This window comes from Haliotis rufescens, unplaced genomic scaffold (assembly GCF_023055435.1).
Source record: "Haliotis rufescens isolate VD_foot unplaced genomic scaffold, xgHalRufe1.0.p SCAF_5, whole genome shotgun sequence".
NCBI classification, from domain to species: Eukaryota; Metazoa; Mollusca; class Gastropoda; order Lepetellida; family Haliotidae; genus Haliotis; species Haliotis rufescens.
This window is the reverse complement of record NW_025964223.1, coordinates 23,868,840-23,892,468: the sequence shown is the minus strand read 5'-3', so window position 1 is coordinate 23,892,468 and position 23,629 is coordinate 23,868,840. Positions and strand designations below refer to the sequence as shown.

The 23,629-nt window shown below is 41.7% G+C and overlaps 1 protein-coding gene and 1 long non-coding RNA gene across 5 annotated transcripts; one reads left to right on the top strand and one right to left on the bottom strand.

The window, feature by feature from the left end:
* The first annotated feature begins 188 nt into the window (after positions 1 to 188).
* LOC124147939 lies at positions 189 to 2,060 on the top strand. 3 transcript variants are annotated; one of them, XR_006862901.2, is made up of 4 exons: positions 189 to 427; positions 1,222 to 1,353; positions 1,454 to 1,556; positions 1,773 to 2,060. It is a non-coding gene; the product is annotated as an uncharacterized LOC124147939 (long non-coding RNA). The 3 variants fall into 3 exon arrangements; XR_006862900.2 differs by having other exon boundaries at positions 189 to 931; XR_006862899.2 differs by having other exon boundaries at positions 200 to 1,353.
* A 6,346-nt stretch (positions 2,061 to 8,406) lies between these two features.
* Positions 8,407 to 23,540, bottom strand: LOC124111582 (kinetochore protein NDC80 homolog). 2 transcript variants are annotated; one of them, XM_046471337.2, is made up of 14 exons: positions 23,503 to 23,540; positions 21,436 to 21,697; positions 20,483 to 20,588; positions 19,679 to 19,765; positions 18,991 to 19,176; positions 17,135 to 17,224; positions 16,576 to 16,669; positions 16,304 to 16,398; positions 15,783 to 15,927; positions 14,416 to 14,621; positions 13,620 to 13,949; positions 11,128 to 11,258; positions 9,421 to 9,523; positions 8,407 to 8,889 (listed from the first exon to the last, which is right to left on the bottom strand). In XM_046471337.2, the coding sequence occupies exons 2-14, from the start codon at positions 21,672 to 21,674 to the stop codon at positions 8,803 to 8,805; spliced, it is 1,899 nt and encodes a 632-aa protein (XP_046327293.1). In that variant the 5' UTR covers positions 21,675 to 21,697; positions 23,503 to 23,540; the 3' UTR covers positions 8,407 to 8,802. The 2 variants fall into 2 exon arrangements, with proteins under 2 accessions (XP_046327293.1, XP_046327299.1); XM_046471343.2 differs by having other exon boundaries at positions 23,498 to 23,516.
* Between the last annotated feature and the right edge of the window lie 89 nt (positions 23,541 to 23,629).

Here is a 23,629-nt window from a genome sequence, read left to right as displayed (position 1 = left end):
GAAAACGGAATTATATATGCGTTTTCAATATTCCGCTATGTGTTAATATTTACTTAATAATATTAATTATTATTCAGTTCCAATATAAAAAATGTCCCAGTTTGGCTACGAGTTCAAAGTCAATTGTGTCAACCAATTCACCGCATCCCCGGTCGTTGGGTACACTCTAAATCTATGTGTTCTAATATAGAACTCTGGACGCGTCCATACGTTCTGCCACAGAATACGAATGTTCTTATTCGGGGAGCAAGTGTTCTATTTCTGAACGCCTGTGATCTTTTGTAGAACGCGTGTGTTCTCTCCTGGGAGAAGTCCATGCACATTAGCAGAGATAATGTACTGACTATTGTTAGACAAATTTAAATTCGACCATATATTTGTGTTTTCGGAATATTTATTTTTGAGAAGAAGAGAGGCTGGTAGATTGGTAAGTCAAACAGAAAATGTGTCATATTTTGAGTTTGATGAATGATAAATAGTTTATAAACATGGCATACCTTGTGTTCATAATAACTCATATGTAGCCTGACTAAATACAACAAGAAACATTACTGAAATACAACTCATTGCTAATACATGGAAATAACTTACTTGCATTATGGGACATTTACGTGTATCAGAACACTGGCATTCTGATGGCTAATTTTACCTGGATATTTTATGGGGTCTATGGAACATATACGGTCTATTTGCTGAACACATGCGTTCTCTCCTAGAACGCATGTGTTCTGCTATGTTCTATAGTGATAAGCAGCACACTAATGTTACAGGGGAGAACACGTGTTCCATTAATAGAACATAGGGGTTCTATTTATCTAACTAGCATTCGAAGCTGCCCATGTCCTGTGAACCACATCCGTTATGTGAGAAACTGACGTGACGTAGCATGTATTTGGTGCTACAATTTCCTATCATCTGAGGGGTATCTGTGGTAAGTATCCATCTAGGAATAATTTTGTTTCATATTTAATCCTTACCTAAAATTGTGTAATATTTCGGCGATATATTCATATGCTGATTGCATGCGAAGTAAAACCGGCCCCTTACGAAACTTATAGCAGACGACATATTCCCCGCCATTTTGACCGTCATTTCTGCCATTGTTCCACAAGCATTATTTGCAAATTGTGAGATGAAATCCCAATCCAAACTGCACTTGTGACATTTTGAAAGTTTCCGTTTATTTGAATGATGTTCAAATAAAATGAATATATATTTCAGGTTCTATATGAATCGCCTGAAAGTACGAAGCGGGCAACAAATCTCATGCAACAAATCTCTGAAGATCTAAATTTGGGATCCGAGGGCATGATCAGCATGCATCGACAATGCATCGAATCAGCAGAGAGTAGGGTAAGTATGTAATGAACAAAAAGAATTAAACCTTCACAGGACATGTTTTGGGCTATTTTATGTGAAATATTTTAAAAGAGTCTTGTTGTTTCTATTACAGGTTGCATTGCAGATAATCAGTACCATCCTTGGAAATTATTGCACACAGCACACGTCTACGCAAAGGAGGAAAAGAAACAAGGTTTTTCAGATCAAATAAGAAGGTACTTGTGTATATTTTGGTCTAGTCTTTATCCAAGTAAGTGATAACTTTGTCAAATAACATTTTGGGCAAAACACTTTGCAACCTATAAATAATGAAACAAATGTCACGGTAATCTTGCGTTTACTAACGAACATTTGTTAGAATAATGTCTTATGTAATATGTACGAGTTTGATAACTATATGACTATGACCAAATAAATGTTTGGTGTTGTAGGATGTTGCGGAGTCGTATTTGACATGAAGTTTCCTGAAGCATGCGATGGTCATGTCGCTGTTACGAACAACGTCCTTGGGGATATTTACCCACAAGAAACATCTGCGAAGTACTTGCGCTTCGTGAAAGACTTGACACTTAAGTTATCTTAAGTATGGAAGTATGCTTCACTTTGCTACATGACAGTTTGTAATGTTTCATGAAGAACTCTGACTAACATATTTAAGTGACTTGAATATCCATGATCATGACAAATAAATGTAATAAAGAATTCATGGTTGCAGTTCAGAATTTCGTCCGTGTGATTTTATGCCAGAGAATATGTATGGGTGTATGGTTCATATTCCTACGCCTTGAAAAAACATCGGGTAAATTGTATTCGACAACACACGATGAGTTGTCATTTCAGTACTGTGGAAGTACGTGTCCGAGAACATGTAGTGTTCTGAATCTCGGTCCAGAACACTTTACAGGCGTTCTAAAAGTGTTACATCGTCAGAACACGTTGAAGCGTTCTAAATATGTTTGTAGAACACTCCTGTTCTAGGTCGAGAACATCAACGTTCAGAATATTTTCAGAACACTTGGACGCGTTCTAAAAGTGTTACATCCATGTGTTCTGTCTAGTGTTCAGAAGTAGAACACTTGGGTTTAGAGTGTATATGATGTGTTTGTGTCCAGTTTTCCAAGATATGTGTAAACACAAAGCAAGGTCATGTATTAATTAATGGTGAAAGATGAAACAATGTAAGATCAAAACAAATAAAGTATTCATGAGTGAGTGGATGAATGGTAATAGCGTGATATTCAGCAAGGATATCCATCGAACCAGATCTAGCTTTGTCATTATCCGTGTTAAGTGAGAGTATGTCTATACACCAAAAATGTACAATTAAACTGATTTTATTAAATCGGGGCAGGTATTTCAAGGGCGGCTAAGATTATAAAATAGCGTTTCTCGTGAAAATATCTATATAATAAGAAATCTGCCGAAAAACTTTTTATAAATAAATTTTTTTATAAACGCCGCATTCAGCAATATTCCAGCATTTCGACGGCGGCCTGTTTACAAATAATCGAGTCTTGACCAGACAAATCGTCGCAAAAGAAATCTTGGAGCTTAAAAATCCGATCCATTAAGCCAACTTGTTCTATAACCCGGGATGCCCATGTGGTACCGAAATACAATGAAAAAAGCACACGTAAACAAAGCCCTATAAAAGAATTGTATTTGTACTGATTCGATAAGCCGTTGCACCATTTCGCAGCCTTATCAAATCTCTGTCACGATATTGTTTGTTTGTTTTCTGTTTAACGCCGCACTCAGCAATATTCGAGCTATATGACGGCGGTCTGTAAATAATCGAGTCTGGACCTGACAGTCAAATGATTGACATCATGAGCAGCGATCTAGCAATGTCGCTTTTAGCAATATTCCAGCAATATCACGGCGGGGGACACACGAAAGGGCTTCACAAATTGTACCCATGTCGGGAATCGAACCCGTTTCTTCGTCGTGACGAGCGAACGCTTTAACCACTAGACTACCCGACCGACCTGGGTTGCTGAAGATCTTCACGGGTCATGTAAATGATCGAGTCTTGACTAGGATAGCCAGTGGTTGCAAGCGTGTAAAACGAAACGAGGTACGATGCCAAACAATCAGCCTGCTAACATGTTTAACATACACTCTTCAAAAAAAGAAACGCACAGGTAGTATGTAGTTCGTTGAATCTGACTACACACAAAATCCGGTATATAAAATGGATCTATATTATTGGAAAATGTTGGTGGCCTGATATTCGACAAACGGTGCGTCAAATCGCAGGCATTGTCGATTTTCAATGTCTTAAACGGCATTGTTTCACGCTTGTTCAAAACTGTCATGGAGGAAAACAGTAAAGCAAAATGCACGTGCAAGTTATGGCATTCGTAACTCGTGGTAGTGGCTATAAAAGGCAAGCATAAGCCAATAATTTTTCATTAGATTGTCAACATTTGTCAAATTCGAAAATGCCGAGACTCAGCGCTGCCGATCAGAACATCGCCATAGGACGTATCCAAAGAGGGGAATCGCAGTCTTCTGTTGCACGCCACTTCAACGTCCACCACAACACCATTTGACGCCTTTGGGACCGATACTCACAGTTCAATTCCACTGCAGACCGTCCGAGAACCGGCCGACCAAGCGTTACCACCCCTGCACAGGATCGCTACATTCGACTGTTCCACCTACGTCATCACAATGCCACAACTACGGAGACTGCAGGACGCATCCCTGGTTTGAGGAGGATATCGGACCAGACTGTCAGGAACCACCTTCGCGAGGCTGGAATCCGACCCAGAAGACCAATTATCGTCCCTGTTTTCCAACAGATCCATCGACAGCGACGCTTGCGTTGGTGCCATACCTTACAGCCTTGGAATTTGAGAAAGTGGAGACGAGTGTGGTTAAGCGATGAATCACGATTTCTTCTTCACCGGCGAGATGGAAGACAACATGTTTATCGTCGTCGAAATGAACGATTTGCCCAACATTGTGTACGTGAATTCGACAATTGGCGGTGGCGGTAGTGTCATGGTGTGGGAGCCATATCCTACACCACGAAATCTGACTAGGTTGTGGTTCAGGGACATTTGACAGCATTGACCGACAGGGGGGAGCTATTTCAATAGGACAACGCTCCACCGGACACAACTCGTGTCACGGTAGACTACCTTCATAATGCCAACATCAACGTCATGCCCTGGTCGTCGAGATCTCCAGATCTCAGCAAAATCGAATACCTCTGGAATGAACTCGATCGACGTGTACGTCAACGTCGGAACACGCCGCAGACACTCCCTCAACAGGTCAACGCGTTACAATCAGAATGGCGCAGAATTCCGCAGGACAAAATTCGTACACATATCCAATCAGTGCCGAGGTGATGCAGAGCCGTGATTGCTGCCCGGGGCGGTCACATGAGATACTGAGTTCGGCGCAACCTTGTGGCCTTATGTGACATGACAATGAATAGTTTTCAATGCCTTTGTACAACGACAACATGTGAGTATCGAGCTTCAAAATTTCATATTTGTACCTATGATATTAAATTAAATATATCGACTTTAATAGGTATAATAAATTTACTAAAAGTCTATCTGTGTGTTTCTTTTTTTGAAGAGTGTATTTAAAAATCAACCTTTTCTGCTTACTGTGGGAGGAACGCCTGAAGTGATGCAGGTCTTAGACGTTGTTCACTTTGGTGAAACCCATGGGCCCGGGTATGGTGCTGACAAACCTAGAAACATAATCAGGGCACCGAGATTCTCAACCGAAATCATAGGTTTCTGGCCTGCCCAAGGGACGCAACTTTGCACATCGAATTGAAACGCCTTATAGATGACTGGCCCACCCGTGTCCCTTGACTAACATCTTGTCTCTGAAATGAACATTTCTTACACAAAAAACAGTTGTTAAATTATAGCTATAAAATATAATAAAAAGAAGCCCAGTGACTTTCTTCATTTTGCAGTAATCTGGACTTGCCAAACATTATAGACTTGCATGGGCTGTATTGGATATATTTGTTTCAGTGTATGACAGACTACCGTGACCCCTGCAAATTAAGATATTGGTTCCGTCCGTAACAAAGATGAGAGGTGGATAACGCTTGTTGCAGACTGAGAACCTAATCCCCGAGACGTTGCACTCTTATAAAATAATGGCCGAGGGGTGGCATGAAATCATTGGCGGAGTTTTGTTTATGGGAACAAGTAAACATAGAGCCACATGGGTCTGTAGCTCACATGAACTATGACAAAACAATGGCTGTCATGTTTCAAGTCTGAATTGATGTTTCTGTGCAAGTTTTAGAAAGACCAAAGCTGAGATCATTCATGCAAAGTTTCAGCGCCATAGGCCACTTAGTCTCAGCTTGTTTGTTTTTTAACACTGCACTCAGCAATATTCCATAATCCAAAAATAATGGAGTCTGGAGCAGGCAATCCACCTATTGATATTGTGAACCACGATTCATGGATTCATGGCATATGGTTACGAATACGTTATACTGCATACCAAGCCATCTGTTTCAGCACAATTGTGTCTGGGGACTCACTTACAGTACCACAAAGTACCACAGACTTTGGTAACTGCTGATCAACTCAGCAAATCCATTCCATACTTGACAGAATACTGAGTGAGTGAGTGAGTGAGTGAGTGAGTGAGTGAGTGAGTGAAAGTGAATGAGTGAGTGAGGTTTGATGCCGCTTTTAGCAATATTTCAGCAATATCACGGTGGGGGACATCAGAAATGGGCTTCACACATTATACACATGTGAGGAATCGAGCCATGTCTTTCCATGACGAGTGAACGCTTTAACCAGTAGACTACCCCACTGCCCCCAGTTACATTGCCTGCAAATAATTGAGGCTGGACCAGATACTTCAGATATTGATATTGTAAGAAATGATCCAAAGCTGTCCAGTAAGATCACCAAGTCACCAAGCTTGACCACCCAATCTTTTAAGACTCCTCTTACAACCAGCATAGGTTGCTGGTAATCTGTTTTAACCCCAATGTAATAAGGAGGCATTGTGCCTTCAAAATTTCAGAGTAAGTGAATGAGTATTGTTCAACACTTTGAAAAGTATTTCAGCTGTCAGCTTGTGTTTAGGAAAGCCTGAAGTGGTGCAGATCTTTATGAAACTCACCATTTGCTCACCAGCACATGTATTGTGCTGAAGTATCATAATCTGGTCGAAACTGGGATTCAAACCCTCAATGATAGGATCCTGGCATATGTAAGGGATACAACTCTGATATACCAGCAGTGAAGTAAACAAACTCAAGTGTTGAGGTACATTGCTTTATTAACCATTTGACAGATCTGCCTTTGAAGCAGAAACAAAAGGCCATTGCTATAAAGACAATTTAGAGGTCTCATGCTTAAACATATGCTTGACAAAGTACTATAATGTAAGAGCGAGAGTCTGGCAAAATACCAAAGAGATAGAATGAGTTTTCAGAAAAGCTTCAGTATATATACATAGTTTTATGTAAGCATACTACAGATTGTGTTACCCCAACAGTCCCCTATTCATTGCTTAACCATGAATTTGGCATTCTCCATTACAGCAGGACAAAATAAGTGGTGACGAGGAAAGAATGACTCACATTTGAGACAGTGGTTTTAGTGATTATAAGCATGATAAGTCCAAGAAATTTAATTACAGTGTAATCCTGTTAATTTGGACGGTACTGTTTGAAGTGAAATTGTCTGGATAATCCAATTCCTGTATTAATGAATCCTGGTTTAAAAGTGTTTGTGTTATCAAGATAGTCCAGGAGATAGTCCTATTCTAAAGGTTTGTATCAATATTCCTGGAACTTGCAACTTTTGACAAAATGATTCTTTAAACATTTTATCATCATGTTCACAATTACATCTTATATTTATTTTATTTAGGTCATATTTTCAATTTCCACAATTTAATTTTTTCTATCTCGATAGCGTGGATCGTTGTTCATATTATCAATGTCTGGATTGCTTTGTCCAGACTCAATTATTAACAGGCAACCATTATATGTATATATAACTGGAATATTGCTGAATGTGGCATTAAACAACAAACAAACAAACATCAGTAATTCATTAGACCAGTCTTAAAATATGAACTATTCACAGCTAAGCATATCAACATGATAGATTTACAGAAACTTCAATTTGGGCTGTACATTAGAGTGAGTGAGTTGGGTTTAACGCCGCTTTTAACAGTATTACAGTTATATCGTGGCGTGTCAGCTTAATGTGTGAGGAAAGCCCGAAGTGATGCAGGTCTCAGACGTTTATTACTTATGGTGCCTTAGATGACTGGCCACCCGTGTCCCCACTGTACATTAGAGGGGAAGGCTGCACACTGCTGTATCATGGTGGCTTGAAGATTCGGTCAGCCATGACCATGATCCCTGTGTGGAACATTTCTCTTCTTTTACCAGTCACTTGATAGTTGCAAATTCCTTTTATTGAAACGCCCACTTTACTTCTGATGATTGTTTATTGCAGCAAATCAAACACTCATAGAATGTTGTTAGCTGTTGTGGTTAGGTTTATATTCAGTGGTATGCCCACAGCAGTTCATAAAGAAGAGTGACCTCCCTTAGTTGTTTCTAGTCCAAACTTTGTCCCAGCACCTGACACCTTCGTTACCCTCCTGCTCTGCTGTTTGTTTACAGTTACTGACACTGGGTTTCAACTACACAGTTTGATACATTTCTTTAAGGTTGGCTGTTCCTTTAGGAGAGTGAGACGAGGGCGATTTGAGGCCTCTTTCTTTGACCCCACTTGCATCTCATCTACATACCGAGTGTGGACTGGACCTATGGGAACATCAACTTACTGCCTGCTTCCTGGGTTCAAGAATGGAGCATGCACCTCATTCAAGACAATCGTCTGTGACTTGTGACATATTCTGGACATTTGAGTGCACTGACTTGTGTAATAGGGTCTGTCATTTATTGCTGGTGCTACCGGTACATATTTTGACTCATTCTATTGCCTTTCATGACTGCTGTGTTAACCATGGTGTCTCAACATGGGAATTGACACTTAACACTGAAGTACCAGTATTGCAAACACAGGAGACAACTTAGCCGACACAGAGATGGTATTTTAATAAATGAAATAAATACATTCAGAAAAGTTGGCAATCCTCTTCTATGGCCATCAGTGTTGATCAGGCAGGGTGTATTTCTACTGGGTCATGTCTTCTCAGGTTTGCTGTAGTGTAGACCAGTGTGCCCTTTTGCCCAAGGCTCAGCAGGATGTAACAGCAGGATCACTACATGATGGGAACAAGCCCAGACATGTCACAATACAAGGCTTACATGATATTTACAGTATATTACATCAGAGCACTACTAAACGACCAAACAGTGACGTTTTTAGATTTGTCTCTTAAAAATCACTGTTGCCATGACGAGTAAGAAGCTGTTTTGTCCCACAAATTGTGTGTAGAGGTGAAAAAAGAGTCCAAGTATGATATTCAGTGACAACTAAATATCTTTTCCGTTTCCTCTTGTGTTTTCTGCTGGAGTACCCTTGTATCTGCAACCACCTCCTGTAGTCTCTCCTGAAGTGAAAAGTAAGGGAGTTAGAGCTCCACCAGTATTTTAGTTATATCACGGCATGTCAGCTTAAGTGGGAGGAAAGCCTGAAGTGATGCAGGTCTTAGATTTTTACCAGTTTGGTGAAACAACCAAGTTTGACAAACCAGGTCAAACCAGGATTCAAACCCACTGCTATGGGATAACATTTCAGTGATGACTATTATTTGCAGGAACTGGGCTAGAGGTGACAGTAAATATACGTATGAAACCAAAATATATGGTGGCAATTTAGAAATTTGGTAGTAATGGATATGAACTAGATAACACAGAAGAAACGTGTTTGCTTCCTATAGCTGTTCAGTTTTCCATTGACTGGGGTATGTTGGGTTCAATGCCCCTTTAACAGTATTTCACTGTTGTGTCACTATCAGGGTTATGTGTTCAAGGTTCAAAGTGATGCAGACTGTCGACATTATTAGTGACAAAACCACTATCATAGATAGGGTGCTTATAGCTACGTAATGAAGGTTGAAGTGGAACAAGCAAAGTCTTACTGAAATAGCTGTTTTGTGGGCCACGACTTCCCGGATGACTGTGTCCAGGAACTCCACCGACCTCTGATCCTCATCCAACAAGTCAATCTTCCTCTGTTCAGCTCTGAGGAAAAGGAACAACGCATAAATGATAGTTTCATTCAATTACAACAGATTTTTCTTCAGACAAGGGTAATTTTTTACATGTTTAACAAGGATGTCTGACAACAGCACTGATCCACTGTTCTGTACATTCACTACAGACATGCCCTGACACTGGTCCACTGATCTGTACATTCAATACAGATATGCCCTGACACGGGTCCACTGATCTGTACATTCATTACAGACATGCCCTGACACTGGTCCACTGATTTGTACATTCACTTCTGACATGCCCTGACACTGGTCCACTGATCTGTACATTCACTACAGACATGCCCTGACACTGGTCTACTGATCTGTACATTCACTACTGACATGCCTCGACACTGGTCTACTGATCTGTACATTCACTACAGACATGCCCTGACACTGGTCTACTGATCTGTACATTCACTACAGACATGCCCCGACACTGGTCTACTGATCTGTACATTCACTACTGACATGCCCTGACACTGGTCTACTGATCTGTACATTCACTACTGACATGCCCCGACACTGGTCTACTGATCTGTACATTCACTACTGACATGCCCTGATACTGGTCTACTGATCTGTACATTCACTACAGACATGCCCCAACACTGGTTCACTGATCTGTACATTCACTACTGACATGCCCTGACACATTCACTACAGACATGTCCTGACACTGGTCCACTGATCTGTACATTCAATACAGACATGCCCTGACACTGGTCGACTGATCTGTACATTCACTTCTGACATGCCCTGACACTGGTCCACTGATCTGTACATTCATTACAGACATGCCCTGACACTGGTCCACTGATCTGTACATTCACTACTGACATGCCCCGACACTGGTCCACTGATCTGTACATTCACTACTGACATGCCCTGACACTGGTCCACTGATCTGTACATTCAATACAGATATGCCCTGACACTGGTCCACTGATCTGTACATTCATTACAGACATGCCCTGACACTGGTCCACTGATTTGTACATTCATTTCTGACATGCCCTGACACTGGTCCACTGATCTGTACATTCACTACAGACATGCCCCAACACTGGTCTACTGATCTGTACATTCACTACTGACATGCCTCGACACTGGTCTACTGATCTGTACATTCACTACAGACATGCCCTGACACTGGTCTACTGATCTGTACATTCACTACAGACATGCCCTAACACTGGTCCACTGATCTGTACTTTCACTACAGACATGCCCTGACACTGGTCCACTGATCTGTACATTCACTACAGACATGCCCTAACACTGGTCCACTGAATTGTACATTCACTACTGACATGCCCTGACACTGGTCCACTGATTTGTACATTCACTACTGACATTGGTCCACTGATCTGTACATTCACTACAGACATGCCCTGTGTTTCCTTAATGCATAAAATTCAGTCTTCAAATCCAAGGGTTCTTTGCTGCTGAATTATGGGACCCCCTAAATTTTCAATGTCTATCAATAGTGTAATCGCAAGAAGCCCAATACCCTCTGGCTTACTTTTGAACACTGAAATTCCTCCCCTTTTCAAATAAACATTTTGAATACCCTGACTTGAGACTTACAGTTTGACTGCATCCTTGAACTCCTTCTGTGTCTCCTGCCGACAGAGTTGCGAGGACTTCCTGCCGTTGTCCCACATCTTCTGTTTGAGCTCGATATCCTCCAAGATGTTCTGAACCTCTTGCTGAAAGCTCTGTGAAACAGGAGGGTTAGTTAGTTCTCGACTAGGGACTTGATACCAACCAAAACATACAGCAGTTGACAAAAGGGTAAGACTTCTCCTTTAGAAAAAATATGTCGCTGTAACAACAAAAATGTATGTTTACAAACTACAAAAATTATATCTGGCAAATATTAGAAAAGTATTGTCTATGAGAGAGTGAATGGTGCTTTATGCACTCACTGATCCCACCATCACCCATCTCACTCCATCTCAACCCCACTCACTGATCCCACCATCATCCATCTCACTCCATCTCAACCCCACTCACTGATCCCTCCATCACCCATCTCACTCCATCTCAACCTCACTCACTGATCCCATCACCACCCATCTCAACCCCACTCACTGATCCCACCATCATCCATCTCACTCCATCTCAACCCCACTCACTGATCCCCCCATCACCCATCTCACTCCATCTCAACCCCAGTCACTGATCCCATCACCACCCATCTCAACCCCACTCACTGATCCCACCATCATCCATCTCACTCTATCTCAACCTCACTCACTGATTCCACCATCACCCATCTCACCCTCACTCACTGATCCTACCATCACCCATCTCATTCCATCTCAACCCAACTAACTGATCCCATCACCACCCATCTCTATATCCATCTCAACCCAACTCACTGATCCCACCATCACCCATCCCACTCCTTCTCAAACTCACTCACTTATCCAATCACCACACATCTCTATCTCCATCTCAACCCCACTCACTGATCCCATCACCACCCATCTCTATCTCAACCCCACTCACTGATCCCATCACCACCCATCTCTATCTCCATCTCAACCTCACTCACTGATCCCATCACCACCCATCTCTATCTCCATCCCACTCACTGATCCCATCACCAGCCATCTCTATCTCCATCTCAACCTCACTCACTGATCCCACCATCACCCATCTCTATCTCAACCCCACTCACTGATCCCACCATCACCCATCTCTATCTCCATCTCAACCCCACTCACTGATCCCATCACCACCCAACTCTATCTCAACCCCACTCACTGATCCCACCATCACCCATCTCTATCTCCATCTCAACCCCACTCACTGATCCCATCACCACCCATCTCTATCTCAACCCCACTCACTGATCCCACCATCACCCATCTCTATCTCCATCTCAACCCCACTCACTGATCCCATCACCACCCATCTCTATCTCCATCTCAACCCCACTCACTGATCCCATCACCACCCATCTCTATCTCCATCTCAACCTCACTCACTGATCCCATCACCACCCATCTCTATCTCCATCTCAACCTCACTAACTGATCCCACCATCACCCATCTCTAGCTCCATCTCAACCCCACTCACTGATCCCACCATCACCCATCTCTATCTCCATCTCAACCCCATTCACTGATCCCACCATCACCCATCTCTATCTCCATCTCAACCCCACTCACTGATCCCACCATCATCCATCTCAACCTCACTAACTGATCCCATCACCACCCATCTCTATCTCAACCCCACTCACTGATCCCACCATCACCCATCTCTATCTCCATCTCAACCCCATTCACTGATCACATCACCACCCATCTCTATCTCCATCTCAACCTCACTCACTGATCCCACCATCACCCATCTCTATCTCCATCTCAACCCCACTCACTGATCCCATCACCACCCATCTCTATCTCAACCCCACTCACTGATCCCACCATCACCCATCTCTATCTCCATCTCAACCCCATTCACTGATCCCACCATCACCCATCTCTATCTCCATCTCAACCCCATTCACTGATCCCATCACCACCCATCTCTATCTCCATCTCAACCCCATTCACTGATCCCATCACCACCCATCTCTATCTCCATCTCAACCCAATTCACTGATCCCATCACCACCCATCTCTAGCTCCATCTCAACCCCATTCACTGATCCCATCACCACCCATCTCTATCTCCATCTCAACCCCATTCACTGATCCCATCACCACCCATCTCTATCTCCATCTCAACCTCACTAATCCCATCACCACCCATCTCTATCTCAATCTCAACCTCACTCACTGATCCCACCATCACCCATCAATATCTCCATCTCAACCCCACTCACTACCCATCTCTAGCTCCATCTCAACCCCACTCACTGATCCCACCATCACCCATCTCACTCCATCTCAACCCAACTCACTGATCCCACCATCACCCATCTCTAGCTCCATCTCAAACCCACTCACTGATCCCACCAACACCCACTTCCATTTCACTGATCACACCACTTTCACCCATCTCAATCTCAACCCTACTCACTGATCCCACACCCATACACTCTGATCCAACCTCCACCCACCTCTTTTTCAGTCTTGTACTCCTCATCGGCTATGTTCAGATTCTTTTCCATCACCCTGACAGCATCCTGCTGCTCTGTTACGAGCTCAGATAGCTGCTCCAAGGAATCCTGCTGGATCAATAACTGCCGCGACTTCTCATTTAAGCTGACATTGCACTGTTTCTTCAGCTGCATCAGTGCAGGTTTGATCGTACTGTCAAAGTCAACAGTCATTGTGTTCTGGTATGAAGTCTTCAGTTCATAGTCAACGCCACATGCATTCTCAGCTGACACTGGGACAAGCTTCAAACCATGAGCCATTTTATTGTATTCACTGCTCTTCGTTTCCATCTGAAAACAGATACTACATATTTTCAACACAATAAAGATGCATCATATCAATCAAGTGATCAAAACCAGTCCAACATTGTCCATAGACAACTCCACATGAAAAATGGTCTTGCATGACAAAGCCATGACAAACTCATGAAAACTGAAGGGCATACTCATTTTAAACGTAATATGTAAGTGAGTGAGTTGGTTTATAGCTGCTATGAACAATATTTCTGTTATATCATGGTGTGTCCGCTTGATGTGAGAGTAAACCTCATGTGATGTAAGTCTGACGTTTAACACTTTGGTGAAACCCAGGAGGATGGGTATGGTGCTGACAAACATTATCAGGGCTAAACTTCCCTTTAAACATGTTCAACTCTCATAATGCTATTTAGAATGAACACTTTATTTATTTAAGTCCTTTCATCATCATGTCACATCATATTACTCAAACACTAACCAAACAAAAAGTCAACCTCACCCGTTCTCTGGACTTAGCCATGTTCATCTCTTCCTTCCAGTTGTCAAGGTCGTCCTGCTCAATCTCCTTGTCCAGGGCGTCAATCTGCCGCTGTAGTTCCTGCCGGTTCAGCTTCAGGCGCTCCACATCTGCGGGGGTCAGGTTCTGTGTCTCGTAGATTGCCTGCATGTGCTTGTTCTTTTGTTCCACTGACCTGTATTCAGCCTCTGCAGCAGGAGGGAGAAGGTCAAACATGAACATCTTACTTATCACAAGCTTCATTTTCTTAGTGAGACATTAAGACCTCCATTATCATCATCTTACTCTCACCCACATCACTGACCTAGACATCCATTGTCATCCTCTCACCCAACCCCACGTCACTGACCTAGACATCCATTGTCATCCTCTCACCCAACCCCACGTCACTGACCTAGACATCCATTGTCATCCTCTCACCCAACCCCACGTCACTGACCTAGACCTCCATTGTCTTCCTCTCACCCAACCCCATGTCACTGACCTAGACATCCATTGTCATCCTCTCACCCAACCCCACGTCACTGACCTAGACATCCATTGTCATCCTCTCACCCAACCCCACGTCACTGACCTAGACATCCATTGTCATCCTCTCACCCAACCCCACGTCACTGACCTAGACATCCATTGTCATCCTCTCACCTAACCCCACGTCACTGACCTAGACATCCATTATCATCATCTTACTCAACCCCACGTCACTGACCTAGACATCCATTGTCATCCTCTCACCCAACCCCACGTCACTGACCTAGACATCCATTGTCATCCTCTCACCCAACCCCACGTCACTGACCTAGACATCCATTGTCATCCTCTCACCCAACCCCACGTCACTGACCTAGACATCCATTATCATCATCTTACTCAACCCCACGTCACTGACCTAGACATCCATTGTCATCCTCTCACCCAACCCCACGTCACTGACCTAGACATCCATTGTCATCCTCTCACCCAACCCCACGTCACTGACCTAGACATCCATTGTAATCCTCTCACCCAACCCCACGTCACTGACCTTGAACTCCTCCCTCACCCAACCCCCGTCACTGACCTGGACCTCCTCCCTCACCCAAACACAGGTCACTGACCTATACCGCCATTGTCCTCCTCCCTCACCCAATCACAGGTCACTGACCTAGACCTCCTCCCTCACCCAATCACAGGTCACTGACCTAGGCTGCCATTGTCCTCCTCCCTCACCCTATCACAGGTCACTGACCTAGACCGCCATTGTCCTCCTCCCTCACCCAATCACAGGTCACTGACCTGGACCTTCTCCCTAACCCAATCACAGGTCACTGACCTGGACCTCCTCCCTCACCCAATCACAGGTCACTGACCTAGACCTCCATTGTCCTCCTCCAGCTCCCTCTGCTGGACTTCCAGCTTGTGCCGGTAGGATGACATCTCCTCCAGGTACTGGTCAAACCTTGTCATGTCACTCCGCACAACCTCACGCTGCTCTTGTAGACCAACCAGTCGATCCTGATAAACATGGAGTCAGGAAGTAAGTCAATGTTGCACTACCCGCTTATGCCTGTAAAGGACAAGTCTGACCCAGTGGTTGATAGTATGAGCAACAATATACACCACTGGGCCAGGATGACACCAAATCGGCAAAGTTACACATTCTCAAGTTGTATCTCATAATCAAGATATAAAATGTGTCTAGCCAAAATCTGTTGTGTATCAGATGATGGTTAGGTCCCAAACTGTCATAGTAAGCTCATGATGGTACGTTTGCTTCAACCAAGTTTACTGAATACCTAAAATTGGGGAATAAGAAAATGATAAAAAAACAACCCAACAATTTCATCTCAAACAGTACCTCAGTTCCCCCATAATATGCCATGTGTCTTACCCCGTCCTGTTCAAGTAGTTCCAGCTCCTGCTTGAGACGTGCATTTTCTGCGATGAGGGCATCAATACCACCTCCTGTGCCCTGGTACTTGTCCTCTGGAATGGACAAGACATGAGCATTTAAAATCATTATTACATTGTTTTTTCAAAAAACCTGTATTTACATAAGGATGTACCAACTATTCATTTAGATGTGACAGCAGGACAATCCCCCCTTGTTTAAGCTTTACTGGCCCTGGATCCAGCTGAGCCCATAAGAGGCAAGTCACTTACTTAGCATCCTCGACAATTCCTCATCATAGGCATCATATTCATCCTCCTCAGACAAGAAGGCAGCATAGGTGTTTTCACAGTACTCAAACAGAAGCTGAAGGAGAGAAAGATACTCACAATTGTACCACAGTTGGAGATGACTTATCCACAAAGGAGTGTTTATTGTCGGATATGAAGGAAAAGTAAAAGAGAAAGAAACGTTCCTATAGTATTGTTTTCCAGGAATGTGGAATAAGTCAGCAATATCGTGAAAAACATCACATTGTGTTGTTTATAAGCTTAAGAACATGATGAATGTAAGTTTTAAGTTTTCTGATGTCCGGCCTCTCACCCTATGGCAAGGCTGCATAAACTTCACAATCAAAATCACAAATATGGAACTTTTCTATAACACAAAGTAAATTTAAGTTAGTGAGTAGAAATATTCCAGCCATATCCGAGCTGGGGACACTGGAAATGGGCTTCACACATAGGAAATGGAACCCGGGCCTTTGACATGATGCGTCAACGCTTCAACCACAAGGCTACCCCTAATGAATGTTAATGTGAAAAATGTTACCTTATTCTCTGGACTGGAGTCAAAATCATCCTCCTCGTGTGGGAAGAGAATAGCTTCAATGCCTGCTTTATCGCTCATGAAGTGGCCCATCTGGAAGTAAACACAAGCAGACAATGAAGGACAGCCCTGGGCTTCCACGGCCATAAACTCATTTCCACAACATGTGAACAAGAGTCATCCGAAGATGACATATCCCCCCGACGTGGCATGTCGGTAAACTGTGTGTACCTTCAAATGTATTTAGATTGGCAAGGAAATCTTTTTCCTTGATGCCCAAACCAGAAATATAATGAAGGTTATTAAATATTGGTTCATGTAGCTCACTTTCTGATGATCTCATGAAATTGTAATAACAATAACTTCGCAGATTCGCATATGAAAAGCTCTGTAGTAGCCTCATGACACAAAGGCATAAAGAGAATGTACTAGGTTATGTAGCTCACATCATATATAGTATATGATATCGGTAAATAGTACACCTTAGAATTATATGTCAGGGGCTACAAATTAAAAAGATTAAAATATAACAAACTGCACTACTAGTGAACATGATTGCTATGTGCTTAAATTTTGGTGAATCTCTGTCGCATGATTTAGAAGATATACTCCAGACGAGGACATTACCCTAAGTTCATCAATTTTCAATTTAAATTGAAAAAAGAAAAAAAAAGTTAATAGCAAAGGCACCACTACAAAACCTGCTTGATAGGTGTAAAAACTTTTGAGAAGCTAAATTGTATGGTTCGGGAGATATGGTCCGGACAACAGCACTACCCTCAAATTTCCTAAGTTCATAATATATCCACGGAAACGACAAAAATAAAAAATTCTAAAAATCTCTAAATAGCAAAGGGCACTTCTACTGAGCCTGACTGTTAAGTGTACCAAATTTTAGGAAGCTAGGTATTACGGTTTAGGAAATATGCTCCGGACAAGAGCACTACCCTCAAATTTCCTAAGTTCATAATATTTCCACGGAAACGACAAAAATATAAAATTCTAAAAATCTCTAAATAGCAAAGGGCACTTCTACTGAGCCTGACTGTTAAGTGTACCAAATTTTAGGAAGCTAGGCTATACGGTTTAGGTAACATGCTCCGGACAAGAGCACTACCCTCAAATTTCCTAAGTTCATCATATTTCCATGGAAACGACAAAAACAAAAAATTCTAAAAAACTCTAAATAGCAAAAGGCACTACTACTAAGCCTGATTGGTAAGTGTACCAAGTTTTGTGAAGCTAGGTTGTACGGTTTAGGAAATATGCTCCGGACAAACAATGATTACAGACGGATGGACAGACAGACATACTGATGGCTATATCCCCCCCGTCATTATATGTCGGGGGGATAAAAAAGAAATAAAAGGATGTCAGCATGCCCTAGGAATGCATCCCCTTTGTCTGACATATTCGCTCTAAATACTTTTAGAGTTATCCCCTTTACAATGCCCATACATGTATGGGAACACAAGTTACCTCCCCTTGTACTACAGTGCAAACGATTGAGGTAGATATTTTTTTGGTTAAACAGACCCAACCATATTCATGAGGTGAGGGTGAGGTGACTAACGCCGATTTTATAGTGCTGGCCCACTGTGATACCATGCCGCAGTTTAACATGAATACTCCACTCAGACACAGTATACTGACTGAGCCGGCCCGTCCTTGTTTTAGCCCCTCAGTGCTGAGCACAAGGCAGGGTAACAACAAGTACTATCTTTTAATGTCTTTTGATATGATGCGTCCTAGAGGATTCTCTACCACTTGACCATGGAGGCATCTGCATATTTATAATATCATGTTTATTAGTGAGCATGGTTAGTAAAGATTCCTAAAAAGAGTATGGTGGTGATGACCTTGATGAGTTCCACCAGCCAGATGAGGGCTGCCAGGAGGTAGGGCCAGGTGTGGGGGCTGCCGATGGCAAACATGGAGCTCTTGGAGATGGAGAATGGGTAACCCAACACTTTGAAAATCTTGGGAATCTCCTCCTCTGGCTTAGGACCAATCTTGTATTTGGGTTCAAGGTGACCATTTAAGAACTGGAATGCAAGACATGAGACCAAGACTCAGAAAAGGATTTATTTCAAATAACCTGACCATCATCCTGATAATATTGCAGTCTGTGCCAAAACCTTTTGACATGTTTGAGGCTCCAAGCTCGAGTGAGTGAGTGAGTGAGTGAGAGAGTTTGGTTTAACGCTGCGTTTAACAGTATTCCAGTTATATCACGGCGTGTCAGGTATGGTGCTGACAAACCTAGAAACATAAATTGGGCGAACCGGGATTCGAACCCACAATCATAGGTTTGTGGTGTGCCTAAGGGATGCAACTCTGCACACTCTTTACAATACTATGGACTATATAAAGCTGATGTAACTAGACTTTTACTGGACTCATGCTCTGGACTAGTGGCTCAAGACGCAGACTGATAATTATATATTATGTCAAGAATGTGAGTAATGCACAATAACAGGTGCAAACAGTTTTCCTTAAATATAACCCATGACAAGCAGATATAAACTACTGGAAAAATGCTCTTACCTCAAATATTCTAAAGAATTCTTTACTTGGTGGTGATACAAGGATCTTTTGTGAGATGGGATGTGAATAACCCTTATCTGTCAGCCACTGAAATCAATATTTATTATCATTATAATCACAATCATAACCACAGAGGTCAATATTACCCCCTGATCAATGTTTACATGATTGCTGGCATTAGTCTCACTGATTAGTGTACCAGTATGTCAACTGTTTAATAACATGTTATTATGGGTGACTATTGGCATGAGTGGGGGTATTTCAACCACTGAAATTTGCAATAGTATTGTTGCTAAAACCACTTTTGCAATAGCTAAAAATGCTATTGCAATAATTGTCACTGCAATAGTATTGCACAGTATTCTCAGTATATATCAGATATATATACCTTTCAACTATGTAAACATGCTAGCTTAATTATTTGAGATGATGTAATGCCTAACATGCTCACTATTTCGTAGATACAAAATATAGCTCAGGAACTCAGGATTTTAGGGATCTTATCCAATGCTAATGAACATGATAAATATATTTTCTCATATAAAACACATGGAAAAGTATTAACCAGGTGGATTTACACTTACGTTTTATTGTTTTACCATGTTTAGAACAATCAAAACCGTGAACATGACCCAATAGAAAAGCATAGTATCAATGCAAACTAAAAATATTTAAACTCGTAACATTATGTAGTGTGTAGTCAATAACGGCCCTTTGACAGTTGCAATGCATTATTAGTTTGCTTAATTGTCACACCACTACCTGTGTGGTCCTAGTGATAAGCAGTATAGACAGGACAAATACCTCCAGGAGCTGTCTTATCAGCTTGTGCTGGAAACTCTTGTCAGATATCGGTCTTGGATCTTTTGGTACATCGGTGCGGCCACGGATTCCTATGCCACTTGAATGTCTGAAAAAATATGGATTATTGGATGAACTGATATGATCATGAATAATATATGAACACGTCTGATCAATCTGCCGCAAAACAAAGATCTGAGGACATCTCATTATGGGTCATGTCAGAACGACCTTTCGCGAACTTTGACCGACCACTGAAATGACTAACATGAAGTCGACATCAGCCAATTAGAAAGCAGTTTTCTCGATCTTTACGGCACTCGTTTCAACCTGGCGACTTCCATTTCAGACTATGCTTGAAATATATGTTGACACAGTTCTCAATTAAAATTTGATAAACTGAACAAACATACATTCCGGAATGTCTAATATATGGTTGAGGTTTACAGCAGTGCTTCCCACCTCCTAGTCCTACGTTCAAATGTTTATCTTACGGAAGCGAGATAGATGATAATTTTGATGGAACCAGTCGTACCGGCCGTAACTGTCATTCAGAATAGCCTGTGTTAACGTTTTCGAGGTTGCATGATTAGAAAACAAATTCCAACTGTCACTTTCATGATCTGGTAAGCGACACTTTGATTGGTCTGATGAAAGGTCGTTCTGACGTGACCCGTAATGGTATGTCAGATCTTTGTTTAGCGATAGCGAGAACTTAGATCTGATTTTAAAGAGATTGACATCAGATAACATTCAAATCATTTTCCTCATTTTGTAAAACATGCACATCCCATGAGCCAAAAGGGCCCTTATCATACCTGTGGAACTGGAAACAATGACCAGAGACAACTGGCAGTTGACAGACACAACAGAATATAACAGTTAACATGGTTACAGCATCCTCAACCACTGGGCCACCAGTGAACAAGGTGAATATTTCAACAGACAGTGCTTACCTTCTCTTTTGACCTGCAGTGGTGGGATATGCACTGTATCGTGACACTGGCTTCTGAGCCCGTCCTATTGACGGTCTTCCCCCCAGTGATGGTCTGCTTCCTATTGACAACCTGTTTCCCGACGATAGTCCACACCCTACTGACTGTCTGCTGCTTGACGGCTTTACGTTATCATCAGTCCTCACTCTTAATGGCCCTGCTAGAGATGCACGGCCTCCCAAACTGGACTTCCGCATCATGTTTACATCAAAACTGTAGCAACCTGAAACCACCAAAGAGTTTTCAAATGACAGTGTTTCTGTGTTTTTTTAAAAAATGAAATAATCTTAAGCATCATAATTTTTTTTTCGAATATCATTTTTTTTATTGATACATTTAGTCAATTCCGAGAGAGAAAAGTTCATAATATTAGTAGAAAGTATTTCAATGTCCAACATGCCCAAGTGATGAAATCACATGCTCCGTAATCAGCTTCCAAAACAAACATATTTGGGGGGGGGGGGGGGGGGGGGTGATTCTCACCCGTTACACACATACTGTTTCTGCTAATCCTACAAAAATATCAACAGTGCATACATTGTTGAATGTGTGGAACGACCCTTGATCTTGACATTGTGAACAATTAAGATAACAATTAACAATCGGTAACAAGCGTTTTATTACTGACATCTTGTGTGGGCAACAAAACTCCAGCTGCCCTCTGTCAAAATTCAACACAATAAATGCCAGTTAGGGATTAATACCCAGATTAAGTATGCCCTAAAGTATTGAAATCTGTTGACTTTACTTGCCCATTAAACAAATTTAAATATGCCTGTAAACATGTTTCATTTTGAGGATATAAAACTCTGTTGTACAGTTTCAAAACAAGACTTGAACAATGTTGAAAATGAAAAATTAAAGCGATGCAAAATGAAGAATAATTGTAACATGTAACATGTTCAAACCAAAATAGTTGAACAAATATCAAATAGTGATCATGTACTCGACAGGCTTAACTGAGCCCAATATTAGACAGTCGTCTTGTGTTTGGTTTTGTGGTAAGACAGTCCAATCATCAGTTCATTGGTGTAGGACAAGGAAACCATATCACACACACACTAATGCAACAGAAGCTGCAACTTTAGTCATTAGTCCTAAGCTTAGGTCCGGTAAACAGTATTTCTGTCCAGTATAGCACAGCTTATAATCCTGATAATAATCATTATCACCCATGGGGTACTATGTACAGATGTAACCACTAAACAGGTAACATAACAAACTGTTATGAAACATTTATCATAACACTTGCATGTGATTTGATGTTGTTTACAAACAATCAAAGATGGACACCTTATAAATGTAGCCTTTTGATATTGCAGATTTCTTCAATACATAACACAGTATGAGAAATGTACAAGATGCAGCGGTAGAAACTAAAAGTTTTAGTCCACTAGTCCTTATAATGATAACATATAGCAAAACCCTTAAAAATGGCAAATTTCTATTAGTCCTTATGATACCCATCATGACTTTTGGCCAGTTTGGCAAGGACTACTGGACTAGTGTCAATTTCTAACGCTGAGATGGTTACTTAATTGTTGATCCATCGTTCTACACTCTCTTATTCTCAGACTTAACTCACACTATGGGTTGTGTATACATAATGAATGTATCTGCAATTTACCCTGCAAAACAATTGATCAGCGATGACGTTCAACATGTTCAATATATGGTTCAGGAAAAAACAATTCATTGAAACTAGATTCTATTTCGGTGCATCCCATGAAATGAGCATTATAATTCTTTCACAGCGGTTGTATAATTGTCATGTCTTATGATGTTACAGACACTAAAATCTTGTATTCTACTGATTGTTCCTGGGATGTCCTTAGCCTGTCAACGTAATGAAAATATGACTTTTTGTTTGTAAACATCAAGACATATGCGATTGCATATTCGTGTATAACTTATACTATAATCAGTTTATTTAACAATATGCTTGATATGGAGCACCAGATAAGTAAATCACAATTTTAACAAATACAACACGTAGAGTATTAAAATATTGAAAAGAAATAACCTTACAGAAAATCCACGAAAATTGAACCAGCCGCCTTTTCAAATACGCGCATGCGTAAAGAAACCGAAAGCGCTTCCGGTTTGTGTAAAAAATTCAAACTAACAAACGGAACGAAATATATTACAAGTCGAC

Bases quoted from the DNA above. Each gene is read 5' to 3' on its own strand.
- LOC124111582 (XM_046471337.2), bottom strand. From the start codon at position 21,674: ATGATGCGGAAGTCCAGTTTGGGAGGCCGTGCATCTCTAGCAGGGCCA. The intron at 19,177-19,678 runs GTAAGAGCATTT...CTTGCATTCCAG, and splicing joins AATTCTTTAGAATATTTGAG to TTCTTAAATGGTCACCTTGA. The intron at 13,950-14,415 runs GTGAGGTTGACT...ATCTGTTTTCAG, and splicing joins TGGCTAAGTCCAGAGAACGG to ATGGAAACGAAGAGCAGTGA.